The sequence below is a fragment of the Gymnodraco acuticeps genome, unplaced genomic scaffold (genome assembly GCF_902827175.1).
Source record: "Gymnodraco acuticeps unplaced genomic scaffold, fGymAcu1.1, whole genome shotgun sequence".
Lineage (NCBI taxonomy): Eukaryota > Metazoa > Chordata > Actinopteri > Perciformes > Bathydraconidae > Gymnodraco > Gymnodraco acuticeps.
Window position 1 is genome coordinate 311,664 of NW_022990735.1, and position 18,337 is coordinate 330,000.

The 18,337-nt window shown below is 42.7% G+C and overlaps 2 protein-coding genes across 2 annotated transcripts; one reads left to right on the forward strand and one right to left on the reverse strand.

Annotated features, from left to right (window-relative positions):
- Positions 1-4,035: 4,035 nt before the first annotated feature.
- On the reverse strand, positions 4,036-6,141 carry LOC117556525 (THAP domain-containing protein 6-like). Its single transcript, XM_034231862.1, is given in 7 exon segments — positions 4,036-4,456; positions 4,539-4,674; positions 4,789-4,999; positions 5,336-5,449; positions 5,587-5,779; positions 6,060-6,076; positions 6,079-6,141. Coding segments are annotated over 7 exon segments (1,155 nt in total).
- A 1,472-nt stretch (positions 6,142-7,613) lies between these two features.
- Positions 7,614-17,611, forward strand: zgc:152863 (uncharacterized protein LOC562658 homolog; the record flags this gene model as incomplete). Its single annotated transcript, XM_034231857.1, has 5 exons — positions 7,614-7,653; positions 8,320-8,424; positions 10,705-10,908; positions 15,033-15,177; positions 15,911-17,611. Coding segments are annotated over 5 exons (807 nt in total), but the record flags the coding sequence as incomplete, so codon positions are not given.
- Positions 17,612-18,337: the final 726 nt, after the last annotated feature.

The window sequence follows — 18,337 nt, forward strand, 5'->3', positions numbered from 1 at the left end:
CCAAGAAGGAGCTTGGAAATAAAATGCAGTAAAATGCATCATCCACATACAGTAGCTGCAGCATTACTATTACTATTATAATTAAACATAATACATGTTAGTAAAAACACACTGGAACTTTTTACTGCACAATCATTTCCTGTGTGGAACTTTCTGACATACTTTGACTCCAGTTAGTTTCAGTATGTTCACAGTGGTATGAGTGCTCTGATGGACCAATAGTTGTTCCTCAGATTCCCAGTCTCAAATAGTACGCTTTTTACATAAAATAACATTTCAATGCCTAATGTTACTTTGCAGTGTGCAATAATTAATACATAATATAAATTAATAACTATAATGATGTATTCAATATAAACTCCCAGTAGTATATAAAGTTAAATATTTTTCTTGTCTACAGCATTACAATTATTAACACATTCATTCATCAATAATTATATCAATAATATGATATGTATTATTCTGAAATGGACCTGCATAGTGACTACTTTCACTTCTGGTACTTATATACGTATATTTTGATGCTGATACTTTTGTATGATTTTTTTTAATGCAGGACTTTTACACTTAACAAATTATTTCTAAATCATAGTTTTGCTACTTTTACTGAGGTACAACACTTCTCTGAATGTCTTTTTCTGTGTGTATTAGAATTGTGTTGACAAAAATGACAGCAGTTTTAATATCACAGAGGGCCGTGATGACTAAGATCCAGAGCTCCCACGCAGATTGTGTTCGTGAGATGGAGCTGTGTGTGTGTGTGTGTGACTGGGAGACTGGCATGGTAAGGCAGGGACCCTCCCTCACCGCTCCAGAGATGACTGGCATGAAAGCACAAAACCCCACTAAAGACAGCAGAGGCTGCACACACACACACACACACACACACACACACACACAGACATTGACATTTAGGCTGAGACCAGGGGCCTAATTTATAAACGGATATATGCTCAAAAAATGGCGTACGCCAGTTTCTACGCAATGTTTGCGATTTATAAGGCAAGGCAAGGCAAGTTTATTTATATAGCACTTTTCAACACAAGGCAATTCAAAGTGCTTTACAAAAAATGAAAGACATTAAGAAAAATGTAAATACTAACTTGACGGGAAAACGTGCGGTCCTCCACGCAGGGCCGCCCCTGGCCAACTTGGGGCCCCAAGCGACATTGTGAGGCCCCCCAACCGACAGGAGTGAAACACATTTTTTTGGAAACAAAGTAGGCTACTTTGCAAATATAATTCCTGTTTATTATTAGTATCAACACAGTTACTTTTGTATACAGTGAGGTAAATGGTAAATGTGCATGTACGTCTGCATTTCCTGCCAAATACTAGCCTCAAAAAGATTAAAATATAATGAATGCAAATCAACTACTTCTACTAATAATAATAATCATAATAAATTCAATAATATAAATACTATATTGTTTTATTATAATATAGTTGTAATATAGTCAAGACAAAACATGCTTATGACATGCTCAAAAACTGATATTTCTTAAATCTGTATTCTAGTTCCCTCTGTCAGCAATGTACCAACAACTACACACACATTTCTATCAGTATTTCTCTGTGTTGTGGTTGACATGATAATGACTGTTAGGAGTTAAGGGGAGAGGCTGAGCATCACCATGAAATGTGCAAATTGACATAAAAATGAATAAAAGTGGGAAAAATGCTCCATGTTTTTTAGGCTGTAAACTTTAACTGTTATGTAAGCCAAGTAGACAGACAGTGTATCACTCTTCTTCCTGTACATTAGCAGATAAAAGGAATAACATACTTGAATGAATGTTAAATAAAGAATGCTGGAAATAACTGCATCTCCATTAGCCTGTATGCTCTGCAGACTGCCTTCTTCATGTCGTGAATTGCAGTTGATGTTTTAATATGGCAATTGGCAATTTGACTTATACAACATTCGTAAGTTGTACATTTGACTCATACAATAACCCACCTTCGAGTGATGCTCTAGTTTCTTCATGTTTTGTTTTTTGCGCCGGACTGAAACTGTCTTTTCACCGACATCTCTTCACCTGCATTAGTGGCCGTATCAAAGCCGTGATTGGTCAGATGTCGATTCATTGCAACGGTGTCGGGTTACAGACGTGCTCCCCTTCTTACTCTCGCGGGGGGTGCGCGGAGAACTGCGCACAGCAGCTGAGGCCCTCTGGGCGGGGCCCCATGCAGCCTGCGTGATTGGCCTGTAGGGAGGGGCGGCCCTGCCTCCATGCAAACTAACCCATGTGTAAGCACTAAGCACAAAAACGGGAGAGACGAGAAACTGCGACACCGCGTTGGCAGAAGGAAGAATGGAGAGAAATGTGTGGAAATAATACCATAAACAAAATGTTACCATTTATCATATGAAGAATTCATTTTCAAACATTGATTAAAGCCAATCTTAAAATGATTTAACAAACGTCTGTTTGAGACTCCTCAGTGCACACAAAAACATAACTTGGAGAAATAAATAAATACGGATATGTTATTTAAAGCCACCTCGAATATGTTGTGTTAATGTTATGAAATGTTTTCTCATAAATGATGCGGTTTTGCATTTCTATAGGTTGCACGAGCATGGTTTTATATACTACCATGTTTAATCGTGTTTTATGCCGTTTGCTAAGACTTGATAAGTCGCTCGTAAAACACAGGAGGTATGGAAACTAAGAACACCATAAGTGGTAAATTGTACAGCAAATATAACACAACACATTAGTTGTATTTCCTTTAACTGGTGGATATAGAGTTGCTGCAGTGGAGAGGCTGCGCACAGCTGATCGACAGCTGGGACACAAACCACCAAATACGAAAACATAATTCAGATCCAGTCGTCATGACTCCACTCCGGAGGGATTCCCCGATCATGTCTTACAGTCTCTCATCAAGGGGGGGTCTCCTGTCCCCGGTACAAACACACTGCCTGAGGAAGGCTGTGTGTATTGTTTTTGTCATGAAGCTTTTTCGGACCATTTATTTATTTATTTTGGTGACGATCCGACCTCCATGCTGCTACTCTGGTTCAAACTGCATCCACCAAACAATAGGATTTATCTCCACCTCCCCAAAATAACCAAAATCTGACACGGTGTGAGATGTCTTTTTTAGCTGTTCTGTCGTCATTTCCTGCGATCTTCTTCATGCAGTCAGTCAGAATGAATGAATGGGCGTTTCTTTGACTATTTATAGGCAAATATGGGCGTTACGTGAAGCCCGCAAAAGCTGCACCGCATTTCGAGTCGATTGTGATTTATAAAAGGGAAACCGGCGTAGGATGTGCCGTACGTCCTCGCCACTACGCAATGTTTGGTGAATCGGAAAATTTCGGTACCTATTTTTTGGATTTCTACTACGTAAGCAACCTTCCCACGTGAATCCTATACGCACGGCGTTATAAATGAGGCCCCAGGTTTGCATTCTCTCATCACAGGAAGGTGTGTGTAGCATCAAAACTTCCAATAAATGATGTCGCTCAACAGGCTAAACTTGGCTCATCACTGTGACCAGGGGCCTCATTTATAACGCCGTGCGTAGGATTCATTGTGTGTGCGGAGAGCAACTGACACGGAGCGACTCAGTGTTTGTGCAGCCAGGGACACCCTCGTCTTGTGGTTCTCAAAGTAGACATGTTTGTCTGTGATTGTATTGACAGCATGCAGTCCGTCTTTTTTTTGCACATCATTGAGATGATTGATGAACCTCCACTTGATCTGTCCGGTGGTCGTTGCAATTGGACTGTTTGCCTGCAGAGAAACATTCAGTCACTGCTCAAACAAGTACAAACAGCAACATGTTGATCATCACGTCCAGCCATAACTGTGCAAATGAACAGACAACAATATTTAGATACAACTTTTAGCAGCAGAGACATAACTTGTACAAATAGGTCTACAACAATCATCATTTACCTGCAACATATTACGTGCCAACTTCAGCATGTGGCATCCATCCATCATTACAAATACTTTGTCACCAGTCGAGGGATGCGGGAAACTGGTTTGAAGTGGCTCCTGTGGGTTTCCCTTCAGCTCACACCCAAGTTGGTTGCACATGCTGACGTTGGAGGCATGCCCATCCATGGTGACAGATACCACCCCGAATGCCCCGTGCATGCAGCTCCTCCAAAGCATGACTGAGAAGGACCCTTTGTGTTTCAGGTGACAGAGACTTCGTCAGGTAATATGCAATGGGAGCCTTCCAATGTCCTTGTAGGACAACCACCATGAACACAAGAGCCTCAGTAGCAACATCGGTCTCATTGTTTCCATCACCCATGTCTACAAAACCAGACATTGACTGGTTATGTGGATTATATTGTTTTCTGATGGCCATGGCATCCAACATGAGTGCAACACATCCATATTTAGCCTGGTCTTCCTGGCATCTTCTCTCCAGCATATCCAGCATCATCTTGTTCAGGCCAGGCTTGCCATCCACCGAACACAGCCACCTGTAAACAAATGGAGAAGTAGCTATTTAACGTATTTGCAACCGTAATTTCCAAAAATGAAATTGAACAACATTAAGACTACCTTTGTAATGTATGTGGATGAGGGAGGGGAAGATTTGTAGTCTCTCTGAGGTATTTGTATGTCTTTGGACCATGTAGATGGAGTGTGAGGGCAAACTCTCTGTGGCCCTGCTTTGCCTTGAAGTCTATTTGAAGATCTGAAATTGTATGAGAAAAAATTAATAAGTCCCCTTCATATAATAACAAAGGAGTTTAATAAAGAGTATAAGAGTAAGATGTACATGAATTTCAAAGTGCTAATCTCATTTTACCTGAGTAGAAATCAAGCCTCTCTTTGAGTTCTTCATTAATGAGGTTCTTTTCCCTCAAATCCCCCAAAAGACTCCTCACTGTGGTCTTTGCCCTCTTTTCTCTAGCCATGGCATTCTTTATCTCTCGCTCGAGACTCTCCACTCTTGCTAAAGCTTCATTGAGTCTGGCCTTAAGAGCAGTAGGAGAAGCAGGCAAGACATAGCTATGATCCTAGTAGAAAGAGGGATGAACATGGTTTGAGTGATGTTTCACTTCACACACATCACTTTGACACAACTAGAGTATGGCCCACATTCTTTCTTATAGTCATCACCTGTCAAAGCCACTGCCAGCATCATGTGCGTGTGTGTGTGTGTGTGTGTGTGTGTGTGTGTGTGTGTGTGTGTGTGTGTGTGTGTGTGTGACAGGAATGCATGTTCAACATGTCTTCAATTGTGTGTGTATGGGTTTATTTGTGAGTGTGTTTAATATGAGTGGCAGCAAACAAGAGAGATTTTACTTCGTCTAGGACCATTATGATATGATGTTGAAAATAGAAATACTCACATCATTAGGCTGAGGTTGTGAGTGTGAGGTTGAAGCTTCTGGGTCGTCCTGAGGGGCCACAGACAGGCTCTCTTCAGCTTTTCTGGAAGTAGACGTAGTCCTGCCCTTTTCCGGCTAAAATGAAGAAGCATAATACTTGAAAAGAATATATATATACACACACACAGGGATAGGTATTTCACCCTGCCCTGTTATTGATAATAGAATATTTACATTTATGAATGCTAATAGCCTTATGATGATACACCTACTCTTTGGAGGTGAACCGGGAAGCTGAAGATGGAGGGAATAACACCATCTCTGAGTCGGACAATCTGTCCTGTCCTGTCAAACTCGTCCTGCTTAAAATGCTCACTGCAAATCACGGATGACTCGCTTGCAGTGAACCCTTCCCTCCTCAAAGCAACTTCCCACTTCTTCCTCATATCTTTGTCTTTGGGAAACCTTCAAAATAAAAACGGGAGATTTGAGAGTCAACACAAAACATTTTTAAGAAGGAGGTCAAGCTTATTTTCTTCCTTCTTCTTCCTAGATAGATGAGATTAGATTTTACTTTATTCATCCCACAATGAGGAAATTCACTTGTTACAGCAGCATATGATTTATAAAGTCTCAGTTGGCCATAAACATAATGTTTGCTGGCTACGATTTCGCTGGCGGACATCAATACAGTACAATAATATTCTATTTACAAAATACAACCAATAATAATGTTAAATCTTACTTGTGAAAAGTAATCCCCCGACCCAGCTGTTCGCAATCGTCCGCCGATTTGCACAGCAATACGCCGCACAGTGCTCTGGCATCTTGAAACCTCTGCTGTCTATGGGTAGAATGTCTGTACAATATGGGTAGGATGACCGGTATTTCTTGCGCCCCAGCAGCCAATGCGGCGTCTACTCTTTATATGTCTATGGTTCCTAAGCTAAAGGAGGTTATAAAGGAAGTTTGAAACCTCCTTTCCTATCATTCTAGAGAATGCGAACGGCACTTATAGCTGCCACTGAGGGACTTCCGGGTCATTTCACTCCGTTAGGAAGGTTCCTAAGCTAAATGGACTATTCGACTTCAGCCCTGGTTTCCTGACGGACACACACAGCGTGACTCCGGTCAGGTAGAGACCGGTCTCAAACACCGCTGCAGACTCGCTGTTTGAGGGCTTGATAGCCCACTCCCCCTCCACACCGCTCCACACTCGTTGGTTTGGAACAGCAGTGAGCACTTAATATGGCGGACCCTCCGCGCGAACGCGCAAACGGAGGGGTAGGGTGTAGGGGGCGGTTTGGGAATGGGCCTGACTTTATGAAGGAGATCGCAGGAAATGACGACAGAACAGCTACAAAAGACATCTCACACCGGGCCCTTCTCACTTCGGTTAAATGGATTCCTTGCGTCCCTCACTTGCGTCGTTTCCTTGTGACTAGTCCCTCCCACCAGGGAAGCATGGAGAGACGCAAGGAAACCACGAGAAGCAGGGAAATGAGCTTTAAGAGCAATGGGACGTCCTTTCCTCCGGAGCGTCACGTGAAGCGACGTCCGTTTGTGATGACGCCGCACAGCTGATCGTCTGACAGCAGCTCTGTCCCCGTTATTTCCACACACACCCCCGCCTCTGTTAGTACACATTTACTGACACAAACATTTGTATCATCTATTCTGTTGTAGACCCAAATACATACAATTAAATAAGAACTAATTCTAAAAAAAGATAAACGCCATTCTTAAAATGTATAAACGAACATTAGTTTGATTATTATTGATTAGAGTGCACAAAAGAAATAAAATAATTGAGAGAAGAAAAAGAGATATATTATCTATCAAACCCCAGTTAGATTAACATTCATTGAATTGCACACTTTGTGTGTTTGTGTGGATATGTAGCACATTAACATTGTAATAGCACTTAATGACTGACTCAATGGAAATGACAATAAATGAAAATGTAAAACGAAAAATGAATAAAATGATTTGTGACCACTTTGTTGTTCAGATATATCACATATTTGTAACTAAATGAAACATGAATTGCAACAAAACACGGTATAAACTGAGGAGTGACTCTCGTGAGCTTCATGTATTTTCTTCACTCCGCTGGGAAACTGCTCTCATGTCAAGAAGCATCAGATCAGTGCATGCGCTGCATCGTCCAATCAGTGAGCGATACACAGTAAGGGGGCGGGGCGAGTATCTGAGGATTTCATCGAAGGATGGTCTGGTGGTTCCTCGGTTATAGCTCCTCCATTATCGCTCCTCGCTCCTCCGGCAAAAATAAGGCCATTGGGACGCTACTCAAGATGGCGCAGACAAATCAACTTCCGGTGAGACCGAGACCGAGGAGCGAGGAAATGAAAAATAAGAGAAGTGAGAAGGGCCCATAGCCTTCCTCAGGCAGTGTGTTTGTACCGGGGACAGGAGACACCCCCTTGATAAGAAACTGTAAGAAATGATCGGGGAATCCCTCCGGAGTGGAGTCATGACGACTGGATCTGAATTATGTTTTTGTATTTGGTGGTTTGTGTTCCAGCTGTCGATCAGCTGTGCGCAGCGTCTCCGCTGCAGCCTGTGCATCAGCCATATTTTGAGCGTACGCACCGTTTATAAATGAGGCCCCAGGACTTATTATAAAGACTTATTGTGGTGTAAACAAATAACAAAATAATAGAAACAATCAACAACGACTAAACGACTAAATAAGCGTTTTAGCTCCTACAGTGCGTGTTCTGGACTAGTCATCTGCAAAGAGAGTTGTGTTGTTGTTGTTGTTGTGGTGCTGCTGGTTTCTGTTCTGAGAGGGTCTGTCTGGTCAGAGTTCACACATTTCAGTTTCACTATCGCTGCTCTGAAGGCTGGGGGCAGGGTTACAGTCGTAGTTTAATCTGGAGATAAGAGCTCAGCAGCTACATTTAGGTCAATTGCGTGTGTGAGTGTGTGTGTGTGTGTGTGTGTGTGTTCTGCTTCTGACTCTATCCCTGTCGTGTCCTCAGGATCAGGTTTGATGTCTGCGTCCGTCCTGTCTCCATCGCCGTGGGGACGCGTCACTCTGGTGTGTAGACTCCTCCTCCTGGCCGCCTCCCCGCTCCTCGCAGCAGGTACGACCTCTGACCTCCCTGACCCCTCTGACACCCAGGCAACACGCTGCAGGCACAGGACTGTGCAGCAGGAAGCAGCACACAACACCTGAAACTCTTTCAGGGCCTTTTGCTTATTAGCTTAGCCATCTGATGAAACAAAACAATTACCTGTGAAACATTGTCTGAGCTATAGCTAATAAATAACTAATCAAATCAAATCATCTTTTATGACAGAATGACTCGTTTTGACGTTTATGATTGTATTTAGCCGTCAAACTGCAACTCCATTTGTTTTAAACAATAATTGAATACATTTGCATTTTAGATTTGGAACATTAGGCTACTTGTGACGGTTGTGGTCATGATGTTAAAATAAAGCAAAAAATACTCAACTTTTCCAACAACACTGATCAATGGTTGACTTAATCACTTTATAAGCCAATAACCATGGCAACAATGGCAACAAAAAGTGTGTCCCAGCTGCTTGGTGCTCTGCTTGAGCTTCTTGTATTTGTTGTGTTGTCTCTGTTTGCAGCGTGTTGAATTATAACCCCCTAATCCCACCAGGAGCGTCTGCGTTGCGCTGCGGCGTTTTTAGCGATCGCGACCAGCGACCACTCTAGTCAATGGGTGCTATTCCACCAGACACGCTGCGCTGCGCTGCGCCGCGGCTCGAAGCGTCCCAGAAGCTCCTCGCCGCAAGGAATTTCTAAAATATAGGATGAATCCTATTTTTGACACGGCGCAGCGCGGCGCAGGCAGGAAGTGGAATGTTCATCCAACAACTGCGAGGCTGCACACACGACGCTCCGCTTCCGCAACGTTTTGAAACGCGCCTGGTGGGTTAGGACGCAGGAGGAGGTCGCAGCGCAGCGCAGACGCTCCTGGTGCGATTAGGGGGTAAGGGTTACCGTAGAAATCTCCAACTAAAGAAATGATGAAAAACTGATATCTATGTTTTACATAACCTCTGGGATTTATTGGTGAATATAAGACGATTGAATATTAGCTTTTATTGCCAACACGACCCAGGTAGTTTATAACAGTGGCACGCAGGGTGTCATGGCGACTGATTGTGAAACATTACATTTTAGCAGCGTGTTTCAGGATGCAGACACTTTCTGTCAGGTTTGAACCTCTCTGGTTCTTCCTCTTCTCATCAGAACCGTTGTATCTTTCCTTCCGGCCTGTTCCTCTCCTCACCCTGACCCACTCTTCACTGTGTTCGGGTGAAGGAGCTCGGTGGAAACGATCGTTCTGCCGACGCAGCCCTTTAGATGCAGGTGTAGAAATAGAGGAAGTGGTACCAGCTCTGCCAGTTGTATAAGGCAGAGGAGTTTGTGGGAAACGTTTTAATGCTGCAAAAAACAACTGCAGCATGCATTCAGGGTTTCATATTAATACCTAACCCAAACTGTGACCTTCTGTAGAACCTGTCACTCAGGGAACCATAACAACATCACCTGCTGTGTTTCACTCTGGACATGTGTTCTTGCACCGTCTGATCAAACAAGTACAACTCAAGGACTTAAGTACAAATTAGAGGTACATGTACCTTACTTGAGTATTCCCAATGTATGCTACTTTTTCCTACTGAAGGGTGAGTAGTCATGATGCACGTGAAGAGAAACCCAGCTGGTGGATTGACTTTCTGTAAATTAAATGGCCCTACAAACAGAATGTGTCCTGAAGTTTCAGTACTGAAAGTGTGTACTGAAGTTGTTTAATTGAACAGATTCAAGGAATATTCTGATAGAACTTCTACTCTACTATAAGTCATTTTTAAGGAAAATGAAATCCTAATTTTCCCAGCTTGCAAGAAGGCATAAGGTTCAATGGTTTAATTTTTGAGAAATATAAGCATTAACCAGTCGCCGGCTCAGAATCAGAGCATAAGCATAGCTTATTCCTAAAAAGTCTTTTAATTTGTTTTGTAAAGCACTTTGAATTGTCGCGTACAGAAAAGTGCTATATAAATAAACTTGCCTTGCCTAATATTAATTAAGAGAATGCATAAAATATTACAGATAAAATTCGAAATTACACAATTTACAATTTTCAAAATACACATCCAGTCCCAGTAACAGCTGTGAGGAAGCAGCTGGGTGACAGTATTTGGAGGCGAAATATATATTGCAGTTATTTACAGATTTATTACAGAAGATGAATTGAATTGTCTGACTAAGGGGGGCCATTGATGATATAATATGTATGAAGAGGTATATTTATATATTACATATAGTAGTATATATATGAATCCAGTGCATTAGGCCTCACAGAGTGTGTTTGTGCCTGCAGGCCGCCTCAGTAACTGCACCCACCCTCTGGTGCCGGAGCATGGGGGGTTCCGCTGTGACCCGTCTCCGTGCCGGGGGTTCCCCCAGAAGAGCTCCATCCACTTCTTCTGTGAGCCCGGTTACCATGTCAACAGCAAGGTGCGCGTCTCCAGGTGCCGACACGGGAGGTGGATGCCCCCCATCCCCGCCTGCACCCCTCTCAGAGGTGAGAGTGCAACAATAACACATTACATTCTATTTCTTTTATCCAAAGCGACTTACATTAAGTGCAAAAAACATCCAGATTCAAACTCCGACCAACCAAGATAGTGCAGATATATTCACTTCAGGCAGGTCCATATTAAGTGCTGGGAATCAGTGACAGGGCCTACATTCACTTTAAAGGGCTTTTTATTTTGTATTGAATTGCCAATATCCATCCAATATTTCCATGTGTTTATACTGCTCTACATCCCAGAGATGAATGATATTCTTTTCACCACACTACATTTTCTTGACACATGATTCCTATAAACCAGTGGTGGAAAAATACTCAGATTCTTAATTTAGGTAAAAGTACAAATACTATGGTCCTAAAATACTCAGTTTCAAGTCAAAATATGAAGAAGTATTTTGAGCAAAATGTACTTTGAGTATCAAAAGTACTCAGTAAGCATAATGCCTTTTTATTATAATTTATTATATTATTATAGAATATAATATTATTCTGTTTTCACAACTAACAAGTAAATGTAGGAGCATTTAAACTTGTAGTTTTTGCAATGTGGCGCCAATTTACTAACGATATATACAAAATACTAGGTATATATGTAGAACAGTATTGCATCTTATCATATATCATATGTAAAAGTGTGAGTCTTGAAAAACTGTGATGGAGTAAAAAGTATATTTGCTTCCAGTATGTAGTGGATTACAATTATATGTAGCATAAAACACACTTACTCAAGTAAAGTATATGTATGTCAAAAAAGTACTTAATCAGACTACTTGAGTATATACTTAGTTACATTACACCACTGCTTTTAACACATTAAAACATATGGCATGATGCAGCATGACTATCTATAATGTTAAATGGATTTGTCATTGACAAACCACAACTTTAAAACCTGTTGAGGAGCGGATAACAGCAGGAGAGCATCATGTTCTGTTATAATACAAGACACTGCTCAATAACAACTTTTACTTTTGATACTTTAAGTACATTTTGCTGATAGTGTACATTTGTAATACACTTTAATTTCTATGGAGTATTTTTAGACTCTGGTATTTCTACTTTTTACTCAAGTAAAGGATCTCAGTACTTCTTCCACCACTTGTTGAAAGACAAAATATGTGTGGGATGTATGAGTATTGGAATGACTGGCCCTTCCTACAGACAGATTTGACGAGAGTTGAACACAGGGTGGTTTGCGTCAGTGAAGAACATTTGATTCTCTCTGTGGCTTCAGAGGTTTCCACTACTCTCTAGGTTTTCAGTCATGTGACTTTCAAATTCCTAATCAGTGAGCAGATGTTCTCGGACCACTCCAAACATCCCCTGACATTTCCCAGCAGCCCCTGCTTCACAGCATTACTCAGTGATGAGCTCAGGCTATTATCTAATGACTCAGCGGTGCAGCTCATTGGTCTTCACTGACATCACTCCTGGTTCAGAGCGTTCTGGAAGCAGAGGAGGACATCCTGGTTGGGTGCGGCTCTCAGAGGAGAGATATCAACCTAAACATGGCTGACTACAGCCATGATGTGTCAGGCTGAGCTTCAACAAAAAGAGTTTATAGTTCAGCCAGTGGACTTTACTCAAGAACTGTACTCACCAACACATTTTAGGTACTTTTACTGCATCGAAGCTTTTATATTCCTTTTCACTTCCACTCTGTTATAGAGTGAAATATTAAACTGTTACTCCACTACATTCTTTGTACAGCTTTAGTTACCTAGTTATCATTTTTTATGTAAAACATTCCATGTCTCAATAGAAACAAGTAATAGCTGCTTTTGCCCTTTAACCTTGTTAACAATTGTGTCATTTAGGATCAGGGTAATTGTGTTACTATTAAACCACCATTTTCATTTGATTTACCAAAAAAACGAATAGAGAAAATCTACTGAATCCGTTATAAAAATGACATCTTTAATAAATAGTTCCAAATTGAGCGCCATCTCAAACAACTACAACAGCAAAATGATGATGATGTAGTACATTAAAGTAAACAATGACAGGAGACATTGTTATACTTTTACAGCTTTAAGTAGTTCCTGGTTATACTTACATACTTTAGTTAAGAAACAAAGGACTTTTGACTTGTAACAGAGTATTTTACAGAGTGGTATTAGTACCTCCACTGGACCTAAGTGGACTGGAGTTTTGTCTCAATGACTGACTGTTAAGCTGAGATCAGGAGGAAGAGTCTGATGTAAACTCAAGTTCATCTCCGAACTTCACAGAGACTGTCTCAGACCAGTTCTACTTCCTCTCCCCATTCACTAAGAACAAGATGCGACAGGAAGTCAGAGTGCAGAAAGAGGAAGTGGGCGATGCCACCATGATAACCATTAGACATTTCCCCTGTGATGACGCTGTCAGAGCCTCATGGAAATCTACTGCCAGGAGATCAGGGGACCCACAGAACCAGATCAAAACCTCCCGTCATAGATCGTGTGTTTGATTATCTATTTCTGTTAGATAATAGCTGTCTGGGTTTTCCACCACAGGTGATTGTTCTGCCACAGCTTCCACTCATTGTTACAGATCTACACGTTTCAATTTGTTTTCTCAACCACCTAAACGTTTTAACTGAAGCTGCGTGCTGACACTTTCCACATGCTCCTTTTCTGTCGGATAATTGGCCAGAGATGTCTGTGTGTACCTTTAGCTGCATACAGTTCATTATTTCATGATTTTTTTATCAATTCAATTGTTCAAGGTTTTATTTGTGTGTAACAATTATGTGATATGTAGTAAAAATAGAAAATAGATAACGTTGGTTATAGTGAGAATAAGAGAATTGCAGTGCTGAGGGCTAGGTGGAGCGGAGGACTACAGTGTGAGGAGAGGGGATTCCATATGGAGACTGAATCATTCAATGATTGTTTCATTGTGAAGCTCAGCCTCTGTTTGCTCAGCTACTGGCAGGGGGTCTGTCAGGGTCTGAGGGTCTGTCAGGGTCTGAGGGTCTGTCAGTGTCTGTGGGTCTGTCAGGGTCTGAGGGTCTGTCAGTGTCTGAGGGTCTGTCAGGGTCTGAGGGTCTGTCAGGGTCTGAGGGTCTGTCAGGGTCTGAGGGTCTGTCAGTGTCTGAGGGTCTGTGGGTCTGACGGTCTGTCTGTGGGTCTGTCAGTGTCTGTGGGTCTGTCAGTGTCTGTGGGTCTGTCTGAGGGTCTGTCAGTGTCTGTGGGTCTGTCAGTGTCTGTGGGTCTGTCTGTGGGTCTGTCAGTGTCTGTGGGTCTGTCAGTGTCTGTGGGTCTGTCTGAGGGTCTGTCAGTGTCTGTGGGTCTGTCTGAGGGTCTGTCAGTGTCTGTGGGTCTGTCTGAGGGTCTGTCAGTGTCTGTGGGTCTGAGGGTCTGTCAGTGTCTGTGGGTCTGCCTGAGGGTCTGTCAGTGTCTGTGGGTCTGTCTGAGGGTCAGTATCTGTGGGTCTGTCTGAGGGTCTGTGGGTCTGTCTGGGTCTGAGGGTCTGTCAGGGTCTGTTGGTCTGTCTGAGGGTCTGTGGATCTGAGGGTCTGTCTGTGGGTCTGTCTGAGGGTCTGTCAGTGTCTGAGGGTCTGTGGGTCTGAGGGTCTGTCTGAGGGTCTGTCAGTGTCTGAGGGTCTGTCAGTGTCTGAGGGTCTGCCTGAGGGTCTGTCAGTGTCTGTGGGTCTGTCTGAGGGTCTGTCAGTGTCTGTGGGTCTGTCTGAGGGTCTGTCAGTGTCTGAGGGTCTGTCAGTGTCTGGGGGTCTGTCTGAGGGTCTGTCAGTGTCTGTGGGTCTGTCTGAGGGTCTGTCAGTGTCTGTGGGTCTGTCAGTGTCTGAGGGTCTGTCTGAGGGTCTGTCAGTGTCTGTGGGTCTGTCTGAGGGTCTGTCAGTGTCTGAGGGTCTGTCTGAGGGTCTGTCAGTGTCTGTGGGTCTGTCTGAGGGTCTGTCAGTGTCTGAGTGTCTGTCTGAGGGTCTGTCAGTGTCTGTGGGTCTGTCTGAGGGTCTGTCAGTATCTGAGGGTCTGTCTGAGGGTCTGTCTGAGGGTCTGTCAGTGTCTGAGGGTCTGTCTGAGGGTCTGTCTGTGGGTCTGTCTGAGGGTCTGTCTGAGGGTCTGTCGGTGTCTGTGGTCGTTGTTTCTGATCCTGTGTCTCCTCCTCAGAGGGTCCGAAGATGAACTCTGATGACCGGGGGAACGACTCGATGCCCAGCATGGCCACCACGGCGGTGGGCGTGTCCATCTTCCTGCTCACCACCACTGCATGCTTGGTGGTCAAGTCCCGCCTCTACCCCTGTCAATCACACAGGTGAGAGGAGGATCATTTCCTGCAGTGATTGTTAGAGAACCTCTTCTCTGAATAACAGAAGGGATGTTCTTCTTTTATCTTCACGTGTGAAGGAAACATGATTACAAAATCCACCAGTGTGCTGACACACCTGACCTGTTTGAAACTCACTGCAGTAATCAGTGGTTACACTGTGATGCATCACAGTGTAACCACTGGTTACACTGTGATGCATCAGTCCACTACGCTTCTGTTTCTGCTGAGAAGAAGAATAGCTTTGCTAGGCAGTTAAAGCCTGTTAGAAGCATTATTGGAAACAGGAAGCACATTTCTTCTATTCTTATTGAACTGTTGCTCAGAGGATCTTTGTCTCTTTCTGCTCTTTTCTTGATCAACAAAACATACTCTTTATACAAATAACATCTACCTTCAAAGAGAACTTTCTACAACCTAAGAGATGGAAGAGTACTCAGAAATATGGAGCAGTCCTCTCAGACATCTGACTGAACCCTATCAGGCTTTAATGGCAGGAGATTACAAACCACGTTAAGATTACCAGATGACACCTTTACACAATGTTTACAGGACCATGTATTCCATTCAAATTGTTTGTTAAAATAGTGTCGAGGTTTCAATTTTTTGCAAACGCAAAATTCACATGAATCCCTGCTGTGCTCTTTAGGCTGCTTTATGGAACAAAGTGAAGCCCAGTCTGGTGCCTGTCTCTGAGTCAGTGTTTGTCTCTGTTCCGCAGTAGGCGCTCCTCGGACCAGCTGGACCTGATGGTGGACGGACTTCCTGTCTCTCTCCCCTCCTACGAGGAGGCGATGTACGGCAGCTGGGGGCAGCGCCTCCCCCCCTGCTCAGTGCCAGGACCCACCCAGCTCCTATTGGCTCAGGAGGCTCCCAGCTGTCACCCGTTGTCCCTTGTCAGCCAATCAGACGGCGGTCATCGCCCGCTTCTGTCCAGCCCCGACAACCCCCCACCCCCGTACGAGGAGGTGCAGTCGTCCCGTGGCAGAGCCAGGAGTGAGGGGGGGCTACATGTGGAGGACAAGGACCCCTGAGGGACAGACGGGGGGCTTCAGGGGTTCTGAAGCATTTGATTGACAGCTGCAGGGTTCATCCTGCAGATGAAAACTGACTGACCGCAGACTGCTGCACTTTACCAGCATCAGGACACTCTGTCCAACCACAAGCTAGTTTTGATGAAGCTCATAAGCTCTGATTGGCCGCCTGTTGGGTCACAAAGATCTGCAGAGGACTGAAGGGTTGATTGTATAATGTGGTGTAGGAATGTAAATGGCAGAAGAGCTGTCTAACCTTTATATCCTGAATGCCTTGTAAGGAAAATGTATTGTGTTTTTAAACAATATTTTAAATAAGAATCCTTCACTTTTAATATAAAAATAATCACTCTGAATTTGAGATTTTCATATGGCTGTGTGTGTGTTTTCAGTGTTACTCTGGAGACGTCGCCCATCCTTCCCCTCAGTGACGGGGCAGATCTTGCTGTTTTTATAGAATCGTCTCTCTTAAAGCCAGTGTAATGTGCAGCAGTGGTGGAAGAATTACTCAGATCCTTTACTTCAGATAAAGTTTTCATACCATACTCCACTTCAAGTAAAAGCCAACGCATTTCAAATCTTACTTAAGTAAAGTATGCAATGCATCATATTCTTAAACATGCTCACATATTTGTATCCTGATGTCCTGTGAGAACCACATATCTCTAAACAGGCCACTTTCCACACGTTCCTCAGATGAACAGCCCTGTTTCCAGCGCTGTATGCATTTGACCGCTTCTAAAAGCCTTTTGAAAATGTATTCAGATTAAGAAGGGGGACAATCTCCCCATGGTATAAAGGAACTTCCACTTTCAGTTTTTCACAAACATTCAACATCAACACATGTAGAGGGATGTGGTTCTCACTGGACAGGAAGGGGTTGAAGAGTGTAATCTGATAGTATCTAAAACTGTACAATATTTACCTCTGAGGTGTAGTGGAGTAGAAATGAGTACAACATTGAAAAAAACATGTAATGTTCTTACTGGAGTAAATATACTGAGTAATATTCCAGCAGTGCTGCTCAGATATCAAATGATTTCTATTAGTGTTTCTACAGTGTTCATTCTGTGCTGAGTGAAGTCAAAGAATATTTGAATTATTATCTGAATGCACAGTAAAAATGATCTGAGATACATGTTTGGCCTTGGTGGCAGGGTGCTCTTACTGGTTTCTCTCAGATGATGGAGTCAGTGGTTTCCTGGTGAGACCCTCACCTCTGACCCTCTGTGACGCCTTCTCAGACCCTGAATGTATTCTGTGTTTCATGTTGTGACAACACATTTTAAATATGATATGGATTGTAATATCTACAGAAAGATAATTTGTACATTGTATTATTGCACATAATGATATGCTGAATAAACGTTTTTAACATCCCGGTCTGATTAAGTGGATTGTTTATTGTATCACTGGTATAATATGATTTTGTTGGTATTGATGACATTTTTTAAATTTAAAAACAGCAATAATCTAATTGAAACCATGCTTTAAAAGATATTGTTTTAACTAATAGATATCTCCATGAAACTTCCCCAGTCGATTACTTCCATTGAGACGATGCATTTTTCTATTAGATGTTTTCAGTTTATGTTTAAATATGTAAATGAGGAATTATCTAACGCTAAGGATTACTACATTTAGAATAAATCTAAAGAGGCAAATAGCCAAAGCGTAGTATAATAAAAGTTCAATGTTGTTTTTTTTCTTTTCGTTAGAGAAGATGGAAGTAAAATAGCCCAAACTCACAAAAGCTGAACAGTGCATGATAAACCATGCCTTAAAAAAACGTTTCACTCTTCTTCTCAATCAAGGATTTCTCTGCTTTTTGCAGATGATGTGGCTCTGATGGTGCCATCGGACCTTCAGCCTTCATTGGATCGATTGGTTCTCAGCAGGACTATGGACTGTCTACTCCTGTAGGTATTGAAATAGTTCAAGTGTTGTGTAGATCTTGTTCTCTGGTGATTTGACAAAGGAGCGTGAGATGAGAATCAGAGCAGCAGGAGCTTACTTTGTTTCTAACAAGAACCAGATCACCAATACAAGAGGCCGAAATGGGTTTTTATTCCAGAGGAATGCTGGCATCTCCCTTAGGGAAAAGGTGAGGGCTT